Raw genomic sequence first — 21296 nt, 5'->3', positions numbered from 1 at the left:
GCGGTTGTGCACTTAAACAGTACCGGATCACCGTCAATTTGCGGCGATTTTATCGATCTGGTGGGAATCTTTAGGAACTTACAAAATTCTTAAGGGGTCGGAAAGGGCTAGGTGCAGGAGATTGTTCACGATGTTTGGGGAAGTCCAGGGACAAGGGGGCACAGCTTAAGGATAAGGCGGGAAATCCTTTAAAACCGAGATGAGAAGAACTTTTTTCACATAGAGAGTGGTGAGTCTCTGGAACTCTCTGCCACAGAGGGTAGTTGAGGCCAGTTCATTGGCTATATTTAAGAGGGAGTTAGATGTGGCCCTTGTGGTTAAGGGGATCAGGGGGTATGGAGAGAAGGGCCGAATGGCCTACTCCTGCACCTAATTTCTATCGTTCTATGTTTCTATTTCTGATGACGTTGGGTATCTCACAGTGAGTGTTGTTGTAAATCGGTTCCCGTTTTCTTTTCAGGCTCTTTAGCTCATTTCAGGAGCGGAGCTAAAGCGGACACCTGCTTCCTGCTCCATGGCCCCCACCGGAAGTAGGTAAGGCAGCCTCTGTGGAGAACATGGTTAGGTGACGTTTCACAGAGTGCTGGAGTAACTCAGCGGGCCAGGTAGCCTCTGTGAGGTGGGCGGGGCAACAAGAGGGGCATTAGTGGCCTGGGGGACGGAAAAACAGGGAAGGTAGACACAAAAATGCTGGAGTAACTCAGAGGGTCAGGCAGCATCTCTGGATAAAAGGTATAGATGATATTTCGGGTCAGACCGTTCTTCAGTATATTCATGCTGTGCCATGCATAGACATTCCTGAATGTTACCCAAACCAGCGTGAGCTACTTTGTTATGGTGCTTGCCCTCTCCTATAACATCTCTGCTGCCTTGGGTGATGCAGGACAGGACACAAGCTTTGGGACACGGTGTGAAACTGTTGCAGTCTGTCCCAGCCTGGTAAAAGCCCTGGAAGGAGTGGATTTGGAGAGGATGTTTCCACTAGTAGGTGAGTCTAGGACAGTGGCCAGAATTAAAAGACGCTACTTTAGGAAGGAGATGAGCAGGAATTTTCTTATGTCAGGGGGTGGTGAAACTGTGGATACAGGTGTCAGAGGGTAATTGCGAGATGGCAGGAGAATGGGTTTGAGAGGGAAAAGATAGAGTCATAGAGTGATACAGTGTGGAAACAGACTCTTCAGCCCAGCATGTCCTATCTACACTAGTCCCACCTGACCACGTTTGATCCATATCCCTCTAAAACCTGTCCTATCCATGTACCTGTCTAAACTGTTTCTTAAACGTTGCGATAGTCCCGCCTCAACTTACACCTCTGGCAGCTTGTGTCCATACACCCACCACCCTTTGTGTGAAAAAAGATACCCCTCATATTCCTATTCAATCTTTCCCCTTTCACCTTGAACCTATATCCTCTGGTCCTCGATTCCCCAACTCTGGGACAAGAGACTCTGTGCATCCACCAGATCTATTCTTCTCATGATTTTATACACGTCTATTAGATCACCCCTCATCCTCCTGTGCTCCATGGAATAGAGACCCAGCCTACTCAACCTCTCCCTGTAACTCACACCCTCTAGTCCTGGGCGACATCCTTGTAAATCTTCTCTGTACCCTTTCCAGTTTGATGACATCTTTCCTATAATGTGGTGCCCAGAATTGAACACAATATTCTAATTGTGGCCTCACCAACTTTCTTATACAATTGCAAACATGACCTCCCAACTTTCGATACTCAGCCTGACCCGCTATGTTACTCCAGCACTCTGTGAAACGTCACAGCAAGTTTGCTGATCATACAAAAGTGAGTGGTTTTGCAGATAGTGAAGATGGTTGTGAAAGATTGCAGCAGCATCTGGATCGATTGGCCAGGTGGACAGAGGAATGGCTGATGGAATTTAAAACAGAGAAGTGTGACATGTGGGCATTTTGAGACGTCGAACCACAAAGACAGGACCTACCCAGTGATTGGTAGGCCTCTGGGTAGTGTTGTAGAGTAGAGGCATCTAGGAGAGCAGGTGCATGGTCCCTTGAAGGTCGAGTCGCAAGTAGATCAGGTGGTCAAAAAGTATTTTGGCACTTTGGCCTTCATCAGTCCGAGTATTGAGAAGTTGGGAAGTCATGTAGCAGTTGTATAAGATGTCGGTGAGACCGCATTTAGATTACTGTGTTTGCTCTGGGCACCATGTTATAGGAGATATATTGTCAAGCTTGAAAGCGTGCAGAGAAGATTTACGAGGATGTTGCCTGGACTAGAGGGTGTGAGCTATAGGGGGTTGTTGAGTAGGCTGGGTCTCCATTCTGGGGGTGGGGAACCTTTTCATGTTAGAACACTGCATTAGGTTAGCTGTAATCTAACAAGGCCGCATCCAAGAAACTTCAATTAGATATACTTCAAAATGTGCATTATTTTGTAAAAATCTAACTGCTATGTACTAACTTTAAGAAAATGAAAAAGAAATGTTAATTCTAACGTTAACTAACCTTTTAATGACTTTGTTGTGACTGCTATTTGTGGGAAAGCATTTGAATATTTGATTGCAACATGGAGGTACGCAGTTTCAGCTAATCTTCTAGATGGGTATCTGTCATTTGTGACCTTAAGGGCGTTTTGATTTGGGTTAGGTAGGAGAACTAATTCGTAATTAGGTAGGAGATTCTACAGTTGCACCATCGAGAGTCTGCTGACGGGCTGCATCACAGTCTGGTACGGGAACTGTTCTGCCCACAGCCGCAAATCACTACAGAGAGTGGTGAATGCGGCACACAGCACATCACTAGCAACTGTCTCCCGGCCATTCAGGACATTTTCCACCGGTGGTGCCTGTGTCAGGCACACAGCATCATCGAGGACCACAGCCACCCAGCACGCAGACTCTTCTCCTTGTTACCGTCAGGCAGACGACCCAGGAGCATGGCTGCACGTACCACCAGACTTAAGACCAGTTTTTACCATCATGCCATCAGGCTTCTGAACTCATAGACGCATCATAAATGTTGGTTATTTTATTTATTGTTGTCTTTTACCTACCATTGTCACTTTTATCTTATTTTATCTTATTTTTATTCTTGTAATATCATTGCTGAGGTGACCCATTGTCTTGTCAAACACATTTCATTGTCCCGTTGACCCTGTGTTAACTTGCATATGACAAATAAAACGGAACTGAACTGAATATAGATTTGCAGGAATAAATGGTTGAAAAGCAAGAAAGCATTTTTCATGCATGTTGCCAAAGGCGTGGATATTCTACTGCATTTTTCCATATTTCAATCGGACCTTTCTTGGCGTCAAATAAGGACTTTAAAATGTCTTCTTCTGAGAGCTCAATTCCATCTGCAGTTCTATAGGAGCCTTGGAGCCATCAACTTGGCAAGGTTGCAATGCTAATTTGAATGATAAAAAATGCTAATTTTGTTCAATCTTCGTTTACTCTTTGGAATTTTAAATACTTTCATTTTAAGATTAAAATTAAAATAATAAGAGGAACAAATACATATTAATAAAAATAAAAGGATTTATTCTACAAAATTTGGATTCATTCATAAGGCCGCACTTGATGGCCTAGAAGGCCGCATGCGGTTCCCCACCCCTGCTCTATTCCATGGAGCACAGGATATCCCGTATGTTACTGGTTCCCATCGATGGAATGTATGACTTGTTTTCCCTCGTAAATACACTGGTGTATTAAGTGCTTCAGCCTTTCCTTTCCCGTCACTTACAACTGTGTTGTTCACCATGAGGTCTGCAACTCCCTTCTCTCCGTCACCCAAACGTTTCATATACGACCAGAATTGCTTGACGTTTTCTTTCATTGCTGTGGTAAGGTTGTTTGACACAAAAAGTCTTGTTCGGCTTTATTGAGAGCTTTCCTTCATTCCTTTCAGCAATTTACAAATTTACAATTAACCCCAAACTTATTTGTCGTGTGTCTTATTTGCTTTATTGTATGCGCTCCGTTTCTTATGTCTGAGTCAGTGGTGATGCCTGGTGAACCAGGGCGGGGTATTTGTTCTGGCTGCTGTTTATTTTTGGAATATGTCTCTCCATGAGAGGGGTTGGACAGGCTAGATGCAGGAAGATTGTTCCCGATGTTAGGGAAGTCCAGGACAAGGGGTCACAGCTTAAGGATAAGGGGGAAATCCTTTAAAACCGAGAAGAGAAGAACTTTTTTCACACAGAGAGTGGTGAATCTCTGGAACTCTCTGCCACAGAGGGTAGTTGAGGCCAGTTCATTGGCTATATTTAAGAGGGAGTTAGATGTGGCCCTTGGGGATCAGGGGGTATGGAGAAAAGGCAGGTACGGGATACTGAGTTGGATGATCAGCCATGATCATATTGAATGGCGGTGCAGGCTCGAAGGGCCGAATGGCCTACTCCTGCACCTAATTTCTATGTTTCTATGTTTCTATGTTTTTATGATCTGCTTTATATCGGTTTCAACAGTGTCCCACTTCTCCTGAATAGAAGCATTCCCCATTGAGAGATAATGGTCCCGTAAAGCATTTCTGTCTCTCTCTCTGTCTGTCTCTCTCTCTGTCTGTCTCTCTCTCTGTCTGTCTCTCTCTCTCTGTCTGTCTCTCTCTCTCTGTCTGTCTCTCTCTCTCTTCTCTCTCTCTCTCTGTCTCTCTCTCTGTCTCTCTCTCTCTCTCTCTGTCTGTCTCTCTCTCTCTCTCTCTCTGTCTCTCTCTCTCTCTCTCTGTCTCTCTCTCTCTCTCTCTGCCTCTCTCTCTCTCTGCCTCTCTCTCTCTGTGTCTCTCTCTCAATTCAATTTCAAATTTAAAAACTTTATTGGCATGATAAAAAAAAAACATTGTTATATTGCCAAAGTATAGAACATGACATACATATTTGAAATGCATAAGTATGCAGGCAGTAAAGGCATGCAGGTGCAGCAGGCAGTAAAGAAAACGAATGGTATGTTGGCTTTCATAGCAAGAGGATTTGAGTATAGGAGCAGGGAGGTTCTACTGCAGTTGTACAGGGTCTTGGTGAGACCACACCTGGAGTATTGCATGCAGTTTTGGTCTCCAAATCTGAGGAAGGACATTATTGCCATAGAGGGAGTGCAGAGAAGGTTCACCAGACTGATTCCTGGGATGTCAGGACTGTCTTATGAAGAAAGACTGGATAGACTTGGTTTATACTCTCTAGAATTTAGGAGATTGAGAGGGGATCTTATAGAAACTTACAAAATTCTTAAGGGGTTGGACAGGCTAGATGCAGGAAGATTGTTCCCGATGTTGGGGAAGTCCAGGACAAAGGGTCACAGCTTAAGGATAAGGGGGAAATCCTTTAAAACCGAGATGAGGAGAACTTTTTTCACACAGAGTGGTGAATCTCTGGAACTCTCTACCACATAGGGTAGTTGAGGCCAGTTCATTGGCTATATTTAAGAGGGAGTTAGATGTGGCCCTTGTGGCCAAGGGGATCAGAGGGTATGGAGAGAAGGCAGGTACGGGATACTGAGTTGGATGATCAGCCATGATCATATTGAATGGCGGTGCAGGCTCGAAGGGCCGAATGGCCTACTCCTGCACCTAATTTCTATGTTTCTATGTTTCTACTTTAGTTATTAAAACAGATGCCAGTGCTCAAGGCTGGGGAACAACTAACTCCATATCCAGCACAGGTGGCAGATGGACTAAACCAGAGTCATCATTACTACACACACTGGGCATCAATTATCTAGAAATGTTGGGCGCCTATTATGGTTTAAAAGCATATGCATCTAAAATGCAGCACGTGCATGTGCGGTTACAGATTGATAATACTACGGTGGTGGCTTATGTTAACCATATGGGGGGGCATAAAATCATTATCATGCGACAAATTGGTCAATGTGATCTGGCAATGGTGTGTCGAAAGACATATTTGGCTATCAGCTGCCTATCTACCAGGTAAGCTAAATACAGTGGCAGACACCAGGTCATGAAAATTTAATGATAACATTGAATGGATGGTAAACTCTAAAATCTTTGCTAAAGTTATTAAGCAATATGGAACGCCAGATATCGATTTGTTTGCATCAAGACTGAATCACCAGTTACCTATGTATGTGGCTTGGGAACCAGACCCAGAGGCAGCAGCGGTAGATGCCTTCACGCTGGATTGGGGAAATTTTTTCTTCTATGCTTTCCCTCCCTTCTGCCTCATCAGTCGGGTACTTCGCAAAATACCGATTGACTCTGCTTCTGGGATTTTGATGGTGCCCGACTGGCCTACACAGCCATGGTTCCCAGTTCATCACGACATGGTGGTCGAGTCACCTATGGTTTTCCCTAGTGACCCACGGTTGTTGACTCACCCAGTATCAGGCATAAGCCACCCATGCCATGAACACATCAAACTCCTGGGTTGTAGGTTTTGAATAGACCTTACCAGGGACTGGGATTATCCGAAACTAACTATCACCACCATGTCGGCATCCCTGCGAACATCCACCAGAAGGCAGTATTTAACCTGCATCAAAAAATGGGAAAAGTACTGCCAGGACACAGGGACAACATATGAAACTTCCACAACCACCGACGTGCTGGAGTTCCTGGACCATCTACACCATGACGAAGGGATCAGTGCCATCAATACAGCACGAAGCGCCCTGTCTGCTTACCTAAAACCAGCAGGACAGCAAGCCATGGGATCCCATCCACTGGTGGAAAAACTCATGAAGGGCATTTTTAATATTAAGCCCCTAAACCCAGGTATACCCATGTTTGGGATATCAGTGTGGTATTGACATACCTCAGGGGATGGCCACCAGCTAGATCCCTCAGCCTCGAGCAATCTACATTAAAGACGCTCATGCTAATGGCACTCGTATCCGCTCAGAGGGTCCAGTCGCTGCACAATTTAAGACTGGACAACATGGTGGTCACCCCAGACCAGATTACGTTCATCATTCTAGGTCTGGTGAAACAAAGCAGGCCAGGAACGCCCAATCCACTGGTGGTATTCCGGGCCTACCCACCAGAGCCAAGGTTGTGTGTTGTGACCCATCTACAACAATATATAGACACAACCCACAATCTCAGAGGGAGTGAAAAAGCCTTATGGGTCCAGCCATGGACGGGGAACGAGCCAAACCATTTCACGGTGGCTCAAACAGGTACTGAAAGCTGCCGGAATAGACACTAATACTTTTAAATCTCATTCCACTAGGACAGCATCGACATCAGCGGCAGAACGAATGGACGTCCCGGTTGACCACATTCTCAATATGGCAGGATGGTCGAGGGAAACGACGTTCAGAACGTTTTATAATAAGCCGTTGATGAAGCCTGACTTGTTTGCAGACAGAATTTTACAAACTGCAAATATTTAATTTAAGCCCGGGGGAGCAATTTATTTTTTGTTATTGTTAATAAACACCTTTCTGTTTCTTGAAAAATCTGATTCTTTGGTTGATAAACACTTCCTCCCTCAAGAACTTCGGCAGTGAGTGAAATAAAAACTGTTACACGGTTTGAAATCACAGACCTTTGAAGTCTTCACGTAGTCACTCACGTGACTCCGAAGTAAAATAGTAAGATTAAACGAGAACTTACCAGTTCAAAGTTTGATCTGTATTTTATGAGGAGTTACGATGAGGGATTACGTGCCCTCCGCTCCCACCCTCATTATATAGATCACACTAGTAAACTGATGTCTCCTTATCTTTACTATGTTTACTTCAAATACAAGATACAAGATACATTTAATTGTCATTTGGACCCCTTGAGGTCCAGACGAAATGCCGTTTCTGCAGCCATACATTACAAACAAATTGACCCAAGACACAACATAATTTACATAAACATCCATCACATCGCTGTGATGGAAGGCCAAATAAACTTATCTCTCCACTGCACTCCCCCCCCCCCCGATGTCAGAGTCAAAGTCAAAGCCCCCGGCTGGCGATGGCAATTGTCCCGCGGCCATTAAAGCCACGCCGGGTGGTGCAAGGTCGCACACCGGGTCTTGGTGTTAGTGCCCCCGGCGTGCGCTCGCAGAGTCCCGCGGCCATTCCAAGCCGCGCGGGGCGGTGATGTTAGGCCCCGCTCCAGGAGCTCTTGGACCCCGCAACTCGGACGGGAGAAGTCGCCGTTGCGAGAGCCCTGAAAAGCGGTCTCCCTCCAGGGACCCGCGGGCTCCCGGTGCCGCCGTCCGCAGACCTGCAGTTGAAGCCTCCGACTCTCCGGTCGGGCCGCAGCAGCAGCAGCAGCAGCAGCGCTCCTCCACCGCTCCACCCGCTCCGGACTCGGCCAGCTCCGCGACGGTGAGGTGAGTCGTCGGCACCAGAGTCCCCGGTCTCTTCCTGTTGGAGGCCGCTCCTCATTGCAGCCCCAACGATAATGTAGACCCGACGAGAAAAGGTCGGGTCTCCCGTGCAGGGCATGGTCTGTGATTCCACACCGCTGCTTGGAAGTATGCCGCGCCTGCGCACTGAGCGGGTTCTTCACGTAATCCCTCATCGTAACTCCTCATAAAATACAGATCAAACTTCGAACTGCTAAGTTCTCGTTTAATCTTACTATTTCATCCTTTACATGATTTTATTGATTTGAAGATTCTAAAAGACCATATCTCGGAAGAGAACTATCAGATCGCACTATGGATGTAATTGCAGTAACCTGGAGGGATAATACCCAGAAGCAGTACATTTCTTAGATTAAGAAATGGGAAGTGTTTTACTCAAGGCAGGATATTTCATACCACACTGTAGACATATTAGATGTTTAGAATTTCTGTTTACACTGCATTTTATGTCAATTTAAGTTATAGTACGATCAATACTGCAAGGAGTGCCCTATCTACATATTAAGGGCATCAGAACAACAGGTTCTAGGATCACACCCTTTGGTTTGTAAGTACATGAAAGGTATTTCAACACCAAACCGCATAGACAAAGATATACAGAAATCTGTAATGTAAGGGATATGCTAATGATACTTCAGGAACGGAGTCCCATTTCAAATTTGTCTTCAGACAAAACTACCATAAGGTAGACATGCTAATGGCATTGTTTCAGCACAAAGAGTACAGACATCACATAAAGTACGTATAGATAGAATGGTTATCACAGCGAATGCAATCACATTCTATGTCTATGATTTACTCAAACAGAGCAGACCAGGAGGCACGGGGTGTAAATTGGTTCTTACAGCATAGGCTACGGATCCAAGACTATGTGTAGTCGCACATTTAAAAATGTTACATTTGAAACCACCAAGGACTTAAGAGGTGCAGAATCAACATTATTTATCAGCCATAAAAAAACAATCGAGGTGGCTGAAGAAGGAGCTGGTTGATGCAGGAATTAATACTGACAAATTTAAATCTCATTTCCACCAGGGAGGCAGCAACATCGGCGGCCTAGGATTTGGACGTTCCAATAGACCATATCCTCGCGACCGCAGAAATGGGGAAGTGAATGGATGTTTCACAAGTATTACCATAAAGAGATTGCAGACCCTGGTGTATTTAGTGGTACTGTTTTGGATTCAGTATTAAATGTTCCCTGGTGATAAAAAAAAGGGGACAAAAATGTTTGGTTATGATAAAGATAAACCAGCAACTAATTACATTAATGTTATGGTTGTATATCACACATTTAGAGTCAGTCAATGCAGTGAGACGCCATGGATTGAATCTACGGCATGAAATCACAGAAGCTTTAAAATCTTCACGTAGTCACTCGCGTGACTACGAAGTAAAATAGTAAGATTAAACGAGAACTTACCAGTTTGAAGTTTGATCTGTATTTTATGAGGAGTTACGTTGAGGGACTACGCGAAGATCCGCTCCCACCCTCATAAAGATCAAAGGTAAGTTTAACTTTGTTTCACGTAGCTTACTATTATGCTTCGGTAATCATCATCTGTGATTTCGCGCCACTGCTTTAAAGATTGACGAGCATGCGCCTGGGCGGGTCTTCTTCACGCGGTCCCTCAACGTAACTCCTCATAAAATAAAGATCAAACCTCAAACTGGTAAGTTCTCATTTAATCTTACTATTAGATTTGTAAAATGTATGTTTGGAAGAGCTTGCTGCATTTTTCTATAGCAGCTTTCTTGGGTGGGGAGAAGGGGGGGATTAAGTCACTGCCAGTAACATTTTAGCAATTTATATAAACACATCATTACACACTAGTCATTTTCAATCTGCTGACCCGTTGCTTCGTTTTCAGCCTGGCATTTGGTTCATTGCAACTTAATGTTTTTCTTTATTATACATGGATCGACACATAAAGCTAGTGAGCTGGAATGTCAAAGGTTTAAACCATCCTGTTAAAAGAAGAAAGGTTTGTTTCGCATCTTAAACAGCGCAAAACAGAAATAGCCTTCGTGCAAGCAACTCATATCCATTGCTCAGACAACGGTTGTCTCTTGTCAGGTTGGGTGGGGCAGGTGCTTCATTGTTCCTTTCAGGCTATAGCCAGAGGGGTTTCAATCCTTAACAGCAGAATATTTCCTTTGAGTCACTTAATGTAATCTCTGACAAGTTTGGTCGCTATGTAGTTGCGACTGGAAAATTATACAACACACTGTTAGTATTTGTCAACGTGTATGCCCCTAATGGAGACGATGTAGGTTTTTTCGAGCGGTTATTTTCATTGCTTCCAGACCTGGACACATACTCTCTTATACTCGGTGGTGATTTCAATTGTTGGTTAGATCCTCTTTTAGACCAATCCTCTACTAACCCCAGTACGGTAAGTAAATCAGTTTGCTTCATCCAAGCCTTTCTCTCCCATTACGGTGTCTGCGATGTGTGGCGCTCTTTACATCCACAGGATAAGGAATACTCATTTTTCTCACATATGCATCATACGTATTCTAGAATTGACTATTTCTTTCTTGATAACTAGACTTGTACCCCTGGTTCATTCCTGTGCCTATGAGAGTATTGTCATTTCTGACCATGCCCCTATTGCTCTGGCCTTGTCCCTCCAGATCTTTCTCAAAAGAGTAGGCAGTGGCGATTCAATTCAACTTTGCTCTCGGATGATACATTTGTAGAGTTTATGGAAAGAGAGAGATAGCCTTTTTTCTTTCCACTAATATATCCCCTGAAACCTCTAGCCTGATTGTATGGGATGCCCTTAAGGCTTACCGTAGGGGGGCAGATCATATCTTACACTGCTCAAATGAAGCGGAAATCCAATAAAGAGCATTTAGATCTTGCTCATCAAATTGGAGAAATTGACAAGCAATATGCGCAAACTCAAAAATCCAACTCTTTATCAAAGGCGATTGAAACTCAAAACCAAATTTGACCTACTCACTTCTCACTCAATTGAATACATACTTTAAAAAAAATAAAGCCATGTTTTATACATATGGAGATAAAACTGACAAATTACTTGAAAATCAACTTAAAAGTGCTAAAGCGAGACAGAATATTTCTAAAATTCGCACGCCTAATGGCCAGTCCACTTCGGATCACTTGCAAAATTAACGAAGCTTTCAGAGACTTTTACTCCCAGCTTTATACTTCAGAATCTCATCTGGATCATAAGGTAATGCATGACTTTCTGAGCAGTCTAAATATTCCCAAACTCTCATTAGATTTTAGGGAAAGATTGGATGAACCCATATCACAGGCAGAAATAGCTTCAGCCATTTCCGCAACGCAATCAGGCCCCCGACGGCTTCCCGGCAGAGTTTTTAAAAAAGTTCTCTCTACTCCTTTCCCCACAGTTGTGTTCCATTCTATCGTGCAATCCTACAGACAAGGTTCTCTTCCTCCATCCTTTGCCGAAGCCTGCATTACTCTTATCGCCAAAAAAGGTAAAGATCCAACCGAATGCGCCTCTTATAGATCCTTCTAAACACAGATGCTAAAATTCTAGCCAAGGTTTTAGCTCGTAGACTAGAGAATGCCCTCCCCACTGTTATATCTGAGGACCAAACCGGCTTTGTTAAGAGCGGACATTCCTTCTTTAACATACGTCGATTATTAGATATTGTCTATTCTCCTTCTGAGGATGTACCTGAGGGTGTCGTATCTATTGATGCAGAAAAAGCATTTGAGTGGGTCTCTCTATGGGCTGTTCTAGACAAATTTGGTTTTGGAACAAACCTTATTTCATGGATCAAGTTACTGTACTCTCATCCCACAGCCTCAGTTCGGACTAATTCCCAGCTGTCAAAGTTGGCGATCGCTTCGCCGAACACCTCCACTCGGTTCGCATTAACCAACCTGATCTCCTGGTGGCTCAGCACTTCAACTCCCCCTCCTATTCCGAATCCGTCCTTTCTGTCCTGGGTCTCCTCCATGGCCAGAGTGAGGTCTACTCCTGCACCTATTTTCTATGTTTCTATGTATGAAACATAGAATATAGAAAATAGGTGCAGGAGTAGGCCATTTGGCCCTTCAAGCCTGCACGTCATTCGATATGATCATGGCTGATCATCCAACTCAGTACCCTGTACCTGCCTTCTCTCCATACCCCCTGATCCCTTTAGCCACAAGGGCCACATCTAACTCTCTTAACTCCCTCCTCAACTATAGCCTGTGGCAGAGAATTCCAGAGATTCACCACTCTCTGTGTGAAAAATGTTTTTCAGAATATAATAAAGGACATTATCCTTAACCCCGTGACCCTCCCTGTTTGAAACAATCTGTTGCATCTAGCCTGTCCAACCAGAAGGTTTAGTAGATTTCTATAAGATCCTCCCTCAATCTTCTAAATTCTAGCGAGTAGACTACAAATGTACTGTTTTTACCCCACTGCTATAAAACCACTAAATGTAGCCGCCAAGGAACGCAGGGGCGATACAGACTAAGGGACTGTGGTAACTGTGGAATCGACAGAAGGATGGAGGGTTGGGTGTGTATGCGTGCTTTGTCTGTGTTTTTTATTTATTTGCTTATCTTTATTATTTTACCGTGGATGTTTCGTTAGCTTTAGAAATGTTTGAATGCTGCACTGACTGGCTGACATTTTAAATTTCGTTGTACATGGCCCATGTTACAATGACAATAAAGAAACTATTCTATTCTTAACTACCTTCTGTGGCAGAGAATTCCAGAGATTCACCACTCTCTGTGTAAAAATTTTTTTTCTCATCTCGGTCTTAAAAGATTTCCCCCTTATCCTTAAACTGTGACCCCTTGTTCTGGACTCCCCCAACATCGGGAACAATCTTCCTGCATCTAGCCTGTCCAACCCCTTAAGAATTTTGTACGTTTCGATAAGATCCTCCCTCAATCTTCTAAATTCTAGTGAGCACAAGCTATGGAATGGCGATGCAGGCTCGAAGGGCCGAATGGCCTACTCCTGCACCAATTTCCTATGTTTAATGTGAAACACTCACTCACTGCTCCTCTCCCGCCCTTCACTTTATTGTGCATTGGTACATGCAAATAAGCTTTCTGTTACACAAGGTGACTCACTGATCTGATTTAATGTGTACAAAGTGCCCGTTACAATTGCATCGTTATTTGTTCAAAAACGTGCAGAACATTCTTGCATCAACAGCCAGACTTTGCATAAATAAGTTTCCCAAAGAGCAACAGATGCAACAATAGTCAATGGGGATCGGATAGATGTTGTATACATGGACTTCGGCAAAGTTTACGACAAGATCCTTATAGAACATAGAAACGTGTCAAGTGTGTGGTGTATTTATTTAGTCCCTTGTTTTTCCATTATCTTGTTGTGTTGTTCTTTTGGTCTCACTGGTATTTGTCCAATTCTCCATATCTCAGGTGACCAGCACTCTAGACTCTTCAGGTGTTCTGTTCAGTTTTATGAAGATTTTGCAGTTTGCCGTCCATGTAGGTTGAATCTTCCTCTGCTTTCTCAGGAAGTGTGCCTTTCTGACAATGTCCACATTCTTTTTGTCAGATGCTCCTTCAACTAGACATCCGATCCCTTCAGTTTTTTTTCTTGCCGCCACAGTGACGGAAACATGGTGCATGGTTTTCTGCTTCAATACATTTCGCCAGAGATACAGCGAGAGAACGAGGATCAGCGCAACAGGAATGAGCCCAACAACAGGAGCAGCGATCATCCCACCACTCCACGACCCTGGACAAGAAAAAGTCAGACTAGTCATTAGTGATAGGAGCAGAATTTAGACCACTCGGCCCATCAAGTCTACTCCGCCATTCAATCATGGCTGATCCATCTCTCCCTCCTAACCCCATTCTCCTGCCCTCTCCCCATAACCCCCAACACCCGCATCAAGAATCTGTCAATCTCCACTTTAAAGAACCCAATGACTTTGCCTCCACCACCGTCTGTGACAATGAACTCTGCAGATTCACATCCCTCGGACTAAATACATTCCTCATCTCAGTAGTGAACCCTGAGTTTGGAGCTAGAGATACAGCGTGAAGCCAAGCCATTTGGCCATCGAGTCCATGACGACCAGTGACCACCCTGTACATGAGCTCTAACCTACACAGGGACGATTTACAGAAGCCAATGTCATAGGTAGACAAAAATACTGGAGAAACTCAGCGGGTGAGGCAGCAGCTATGGAGCGAAGGAAACAGGCAACGTTTCGGGATGAGACCCTTCTTCAGACTGATGTGGGGGGGGGGGGGGGAAGAAGAAAGGAAGAAGCAGAGACAGTGGGCTGAGGCAGAGCTGAGAAGGGGAGGAGAAAGCAGGGACTACCTGAAATTAGAGAAGTCAACGTTCATACCGCTGGGGTGTAAACTACCCAAGCGAAATATGAGGTGCTGCTCCTTCAATTTATGGTGGTCCTCACTCTGGCCATGGAGGAGGCCCAGGACAGAAAGGTCGGATTCGGAATGGGAGGGGGAGTTGAAGTGCTGAGCCACCAGGAGATCAGGTTGGTTAATGCGAACCCAGTGGAGGTGTTCGGCGAAGCGATCGTCAAGCCTGTGCTTGGTCTCACCGATGTAGAGCAGCCGACACCTAGAGCAGGGGATGCAATAGATGAGGGAGGAGGGGCAGGTGAACCTCTGCCATGCCTGGAAAGTCTGCATTGGTCCTTGAATGGAGTCAAGGGGGGAGGTAAAGCGACAAGTGTAACATTTCCTGCGGTTGCAAGGGAAAGTGCCAGTAGAGGGGATGGTTTGGGTGGGAAGGGACGAATTGACCAAGGATTTACGAAGGGTGCGGTCTCTGCGGAAAGCCAAAAGTGGATGAGATGGGAAAATGTGGCCAGTGGTGGGATCCCGTTGGAGGTGGCAAAAATGTTGGAGGATTATTTGTTGTATGTGACGGCTGGTAGGGTGGAAGGTGAGGACAAAGGGGACTCTGCCCTTGTTGCGAGTGGGGGGGATGGGGAGTGAGAGTAGAGTCACGGGGTATGGAAGAGATCCTGGTGAGAGCTTCATCTATAGTAGAAGAGGGGAACCCCCGTTTCCTGAAGAATGTGGACATCTCCGATGCCCTGGTGTGGAACATCTCATCCTGCGGCAGATGCGACATAGACGGAGGAATTGGGAGTAGGGGATGGAGTCCTTACAGGAAGCAAGGTGGGAAGAAGTGTAGTCCAGATAGCCATGGGAGTCAGTGGGTTTATGGTGGATGTCGGTCAGTAGTCTATCACCTGCGATGCAGATAGTGAGGTCTAGAAATGGTAGGGAAATGTCGGAAATGGTCCATGTGTATTTGAGTGCCAATGTAATGGTCAGACACCTCCTGAAACCAGAGCCAGGCTCAGTCCCACTCCCTCATCTGACCCACTCACTTCTGAGCAGGGAGTCGCAGAGCAGATTTGCAGTGACAGCGTGGCTGCTGCAGCAATCTTCTCCGATGCAGGTGTAGTTGTGCTGACCCGTGTTCAGCAGGCGCAGAATGTGTCTGGGGAAGGTGGCGTTCCCCACGCCGGGATCCTGCGATCGCTGCTCCCACTGGTAGGTGACGGTGCAGCCGTCGTCGATGAAACAGTTCAGCGTGATTAGCGACGAGTTGCAGCTGACCCCCACGGTCGGTGTAGACATCGGCTCTGCAAGGCAGCACATTGCAGTCAATATCAGTGTGGGGAGAAGTGCAAAGCCACCTCATGGGTTGGCTGGAAGATCCAAGTTGGCTAATTGAGCAACTGAGCATGGTGTAGCAGAGCACCCTACGGGGAGCGACCCTGGGTTTAGTTTAGTTTACTGCCACAGTGAAACGGTTTTGTTGCGTGCTATCCAGTCAGCGGAAAGACTAGACAATAGACAACAGGTGCAGGAGTAGGCCATTCGGCCCTTCAGGCCAGCACCGCCATTCAATGTGATCATGGCTGTTCATCCCCAATCAGTACCCTGTTCCTGCCTTCTCCCCATATCCCCTGACTCCGCTATCTTTAAGAGCCCTATCTAGCTCTCTCTTGAAAGCATCCAGAAAACCTGCCTCCATCGCCCTCCGAGGCAGAGAATTCCACTGACTCACCACTGTGAGAAAAAGTGTTTCCTCATCTCCGTTCTAAATGGCTTACTTCTTTACTGTGGCCTCTGGTTCTGGACTCCCCCAACATCGGGAACATGTTTCCTGCCTCTAGCATGTCCAAACCCTTAACAATCTTATATGTTTCAATGAGATCCCGTCTCATCCTTCTAAACTCCAGAGTGTACAAGCCCAGCGGCTCCATTAACTCAACACGTGACAGTCACACCATCCCAGGACTTAACCTTGTAAATCTACACTGCACTCCCTCAATAGCAAGAATGTCCTTCCTCAAATTAGGAGACCAAAACTGCACATAATACTCCAGGTGTGGTCACACTAGGGCCCTGTACAACTGCAGAAGGACCTCTTTGCTCCGATATTCGATTCCTCGTGTTATAAAGGCCAACATGCCATTCGCTTTCTTCACTGCCTGTTGTACCTGCATACTTACTTTCATAGACTGATGTACAAGGACCCCCAGATCCCATTGTACTTCCCCTTTTCCCAATTTGACGCCATTTAGATAGCAATCTGCCTTCCTGTTTTTGCTACCAAAGTGGATAATGTCACATTTATCCACATTAAACTTCATCTGCCATGCATCTGCCCAGTCCCCCAACCTGTCCCAAGTCACCCTGCATTCACATAGCATCTTCCTCACAGTTCACACTGCCACCCAGCTTTGTGTCATCTGCAAATTTGCTAATGTTACTTTGAATCCCTTCATCTAAATCATTGATGTATATTATAAATAGCTGTGGTCCCAGCACCGAGCCTTATGGTACCCCACTAGTCACTGCCTGCCATTCTGAAATAGACCTGTTAATCCCTACTCTTTGTTTCCTGTCTGCCAACCACTTCACAACCATTTAGCCCACTAATCTTCTATGTGGGACCTTATCAAAAGCTCTCTGAAACACTACATCCAGGAGCCGAGTAGAGGGGGTCAGGAGATAAAGATACACCCTGCATTCTCATAGCATCCTCCTCACAGTTCACACTGCCACCCAGCTTTGTGTCATCTGCAAATTTGCTAATGTTACTTTGATCAGCCCTTAAGGACCAACTATTCTATTCACTTTAGAATAGTCATGGATAAAGTCAGGGTGGGCCCACTAGTGTAAATTCTGAATTAAGGACATGTGGATATATGGAAGGGTTGAGAGGGATATGGGCCATTGTCCATGTCCACTGGGTCAGCATGGACAATATGGGCCGAAGGGCCAGTCTGGGTTCTGTACCACTCTCCACGACACTACTCACCAACTACACGCAGCTCAAAGAGGTCGATCAGGTCACTGCCATAGTAGGTTATCTCGTACGTCCCCTCGTCACTCGGCCCCACGTCCCGCAGCTCGATGAAGGCTTGTTGGTACATGATCCTGTCCTTGTAGGACGAGTTGACAATGTGCGGACGCTCCGGGCTGCTAGACTTCCAGCGCAGGATTTCAATATTGGGATCGAGCCGTCTCATCACCACCCACTCCTGTCTGTCATTTCGGAGGGGAAACCTCACCACCTTACACAGGGTGGTGATGGTGACCGTGATGGTTGTCGTTCCTGCTCTGCACAGCGCCACAGTGGAGAGGCCTGCAACACAACATGGTCACTGTACCTGCCTGCTTCACCACCGCATGAAAACATTGCCCCTCACATACCTATTGAACCTGGCCCCCTCACTTAAACCCACGCCTTCTTGTTTAAGTGTTGGAAGGAACTGCAGATGCAGACATTATTCCCTTATCATGTATCTGTACACTGTAAATGTAAGTTTGAGTGTAATCATGTATTGTCTTTCCACTGACTGGTTAGCACACAACAAAAACTTTTCACTGTACCTCGGCACACGTGACAATAAACTAGACTCAACTGAACTGATTTAAACCAAAGATACACACAACATTTTGGAATAACTCAGCAGGTCAGGCAGCATTGCATCTCTTGAGAAAAGGAATGGGCGACGTTTCGGGTTGAGACACTTTTTCGACCCATTCCTTCTCTCCAGAGATGCTGTCTGTTTCACCGAGTTACTCCAGCTTTTTGTGTCTATCTTCGGTTTAAACCAGCATCTGCAGTTCCTTCTTCCACCTATCACTTCACAGGCATCACCCCCCTCCCCCCCCAACCCTGTGTGTTCCGGCTTTCTCTCCCTTCCCCTCTCTCCCCATCAGTCTGAAGGGTCGCCTGTCCATTCCCTCCACAGATGCTGCCCGACCCGCTGAGTTCCTCCAGCACTTGGTGTTTTGTGTTGACAAATGTCCACTCCCGACCCCGCGGACAGCAGGATTCGCGGGCCGAGTGGCCTCTCTCTGTCTCTGTACCTGCCAGCAGCCACAGCCACAGCAGACCCACGGCCTTGCAGTCAGAGGGTCGCATCCTCGCGGTGTCCCGGTCCCGGCTGCTCAACGGGCGCCGACTCCAGGCTGTGGGGGAATCCCCTAGAATCAAGCCACAAACTGGGAGAGAGGAGAAAGAGGGAGATGTCGGACTGAGTGAAAGACAGAGGTTAGAAACAGTGGGAAAATAGGTGCAGGAGTAGGCCGTTCGGCCCTTCTAGCCAGCACCGCCATTCACTATGATCATAGCTGATCATCCACAATCGGTACTACGTTCCTGCCTTTTCCCCACACCCCCTGACTCATTTAGCCCTAATAGCTAAATCTAACTCTCTCTTGAAAACATCCAGTGAATTTGCCTCCACTGCCGTCTGTGGCAGAGAATTCCACAGAGAAACACATGGTGAGGCGATCGGGGCGGCAAGAGGGTCGGGAGGGGAACCAGGGAAGATAGACACAAAATACCGGAGTAACTCAGCGGGACAGACAGCATCCCTGGAGATGGAGAGGTCCCGCCGAGTTTCTCCAGCATTTTGTGTCTATCTGCCCTGTTTCCCTCCCCCCCCCCCCCCCCCCCCCCCCCCCTCCCCCCCCCCCCCCCCCCCCCCCACCCCCCCTCCCCCCCCGCCCTGGCCACCCCACCCCCCCCCCCCCCCCCCCTCTCCCCCCCCTCTCTATTGACCCCACTCCCTCAACCACCTGGCCCACCTCACCCTCAGTGTGAACCCTTCCGTGCAGTTCCATCCGACACGCAGGGACAGTGGCAAACTCACCTGCAGCGAGCGGGCAAAAGACAGGAGAGGCGAAGTCGTCTGAATTTAAACCCAGGCGCGGCACCTCCCATTAGTGCTGTCAACCAAAGCTCATTGCCCTTATTTGTCACACGCTCGCATTTAAAAGTTGACAAACTTGCATTATGTCTGCCGCACCTGGAGCGCGTGACAGTTCAATGCGAAGATTACGATCTGGAGAGGGTGGAAGACAGCGTTGTTGAAAACGACGTGCTGGTCCCAGCCGGGTAAGATCATTGCTCAGGTTTGAAAGAGAAGTGAAATGTAAGAGAGGGTTAAGGGGTTGGACAGGCTAGATGCAGGAAGATTATTCACGATGTTGGGGAAGTCCAGAACTAGGGGTCACAGTTTAGGGATAAGAGGGAAGTCTTTTAGGACTGAGATGAGAAAATCATTTTTTACACAGAGAGTGGTGAATCTGTGGAATTCTCTGCCACAGAAGGTAGTTGAGGCCAGTTCATTGGCTATATTTAAGTGGGAGTTAGATGTGGCCCTTGCAGCTAAAGGGATCAGGGGGTATGGAGAGAAGGCAGGGATGGGATACTGAGTTGGATGATCAGCCGTGATCATATTACATAGAAACATAGAAATTAGGTGCAGGAGTAGGCCATTCGGCCCTTCGAGCCTGCACCGCCATTCAATATGATCATGGCTGATCATCCAACTCAGTATCCCGTACCTGCCTTCTCTCCATACCCCCTGATCGCCTTAGCCACAAGGGCCACATCTAACTCCTTCTTAAATATAGCCAATGAACTGGCCTCATCTACCCTCTGTGGCAGAGAGTTCCAGAGATTCACCACTCTCTGCGTGAAAAAAGTTCTTCTCATCTCGGTTTTAAAGGATTTCCCCTTTATCCTTAAGCTGTGACCCCTTGTCCTGGACTTCCCTAACATCGGAAACAATCTACCTGCATCTAGCCTGTCCAACCCCTTAAGAATTTTGTAAGTTTCTATAAGATCCCCTCTCAATCTTCTAAATTCTAGAGAGTATAAACCAAGTCTATCCAGTCTTTCTTCATAAGACAGTCCTGACATCGCAGGAATCAGTCTGGTGAACCGTCTCTGCACTCCCTCTATGGCAATAATGCCCTTCCTCAGATTTGGAGACCAAAACTGTACGCAATACTCCAGGTGTGGTCTCACCAAGACCCTGTACAACTGCAGTAGAACCTCTCTGCTCCTATACTCAAATCCTTTTGCAATGAAAGCTAACATACCATTCGCTTTCTTTACTGCCTGCTGCACCTGCATGCCTACCTTCAATGACTGGTGTACCATGACACCCAGGTCTCGCTGCATCTCCCCCTTTCCCAATCGGCCACCATTTAGATAATAGTCTGCTTTCCTGTTTTTGCCACCAAAATGGATAACCTCACATTTATCCACATTATACTGCATCTGCCAAACATTTGCCCACTCACCCAGCCTATCCAAGTCACCCTACAGTCTCCTAGCATCCTCCTCACAGCTAACACTGCCCCCCAGCTTAGTGTCATCCGCAAACTTCGAGATATTGCCTTCAATTCCCTCATCCAGATCATTAATATATATTGTAAATAGCTGGGGTCCCAGTACTGAGCCTTGGGGTACCCCACTAGTCACTGCCTGCCATTGTGAAAAGGACCCGTTTACTCCTACTCTTTGCTTCCTGTTTGCCAGCCAGTTCTCTATCCACATCAATACTGAACCCCCAATGCCTTGTGCTTTAAGTTTGTATACTAATCTCTTATGTGGGACCTTGTCGAAAGCCTTCTGGAAGTCCAGATACACCACATCCACTGGTTCTCCCCTATCCACGCTACTAGTTACATCCTCGAAAAATTCTATAA

The 21296-nt window shown here is 46.3% G+C and overlaps 1 protein-coding gene across 1 annotated transcript; it reads right to left on the bottom strand.

The window, feature by feature from the left end:
- Positions 1-13371: 13371 nt before the first annotated feature.
- LOC129704261 (uncharacterized) lies at positions 13372-19470 on the bottom strand. Its single transcript, XM_055647266.1, has 5 exons — positions 19448-19470; positions 18660-18794; positions 17602-17928; positions 15656-15913; positions 13372-14016 (listed from the first exon to the last, which is right to left on the bottom strand). The coding sequence occupies exons 2-5, from the start codon at positions 18712-18714 to the stop codon at positions 13691-13693; spliced, it is 966 nt and encodes a 321-aa protein (XP_055503241.1). The 5' UTR covers positions 18715-18794; positions 19448-19470; the 3' UTR covers positions 13372-13690.
- Positions 19471-21296: the final 1826 nt, after the last annotated feature.

The sequence above is a fragment of the Leucoraja erinacea genome, chromosome 15, assembly GCF_028641065.1.
Source record: "Leucoraja erinacea ecotype New England chromosome 15, Leri_hhj_1, whole genome shotgun sequence".
NCBI classification, from domain to species: domain Eukaryota; kingdom Metazoa; phylum Chordata; class Chondrichthyes; order Rajiformes; family Rajidae; genus Leucoraja; species Leucoraja erinaceus.
This window is presented reverse-complemented; position numbering and strand designations above follow the sequence as displayed.

Excerpts from the sequence above, each read along its gene's own strand:
- LOC129704261 (XM_055647266.1), bottom strand. The coding sequence starts at position 18,714 with ATGCGACCCTCTGACTGCAAGGCCGTGGGTCTGCTGTGGCTGTGGCTG. Across the intron at positions 17,929-18,659 it reads GTGGCTGTGGCTGCTGGCAG|GCCTCTCCACTGTGGCGCTG; the intron begins GTACAGAGACAG and ends GTTGTGTTGCAG. Across the intron at positions 14,017-15,655 it reads CTGCGACTCCCTGCTCAGAA|GGTCGTGGAGTGGTGGGATG; the intron begins GTGAGTGGGTCA and ends TTTCTTGTCCAG.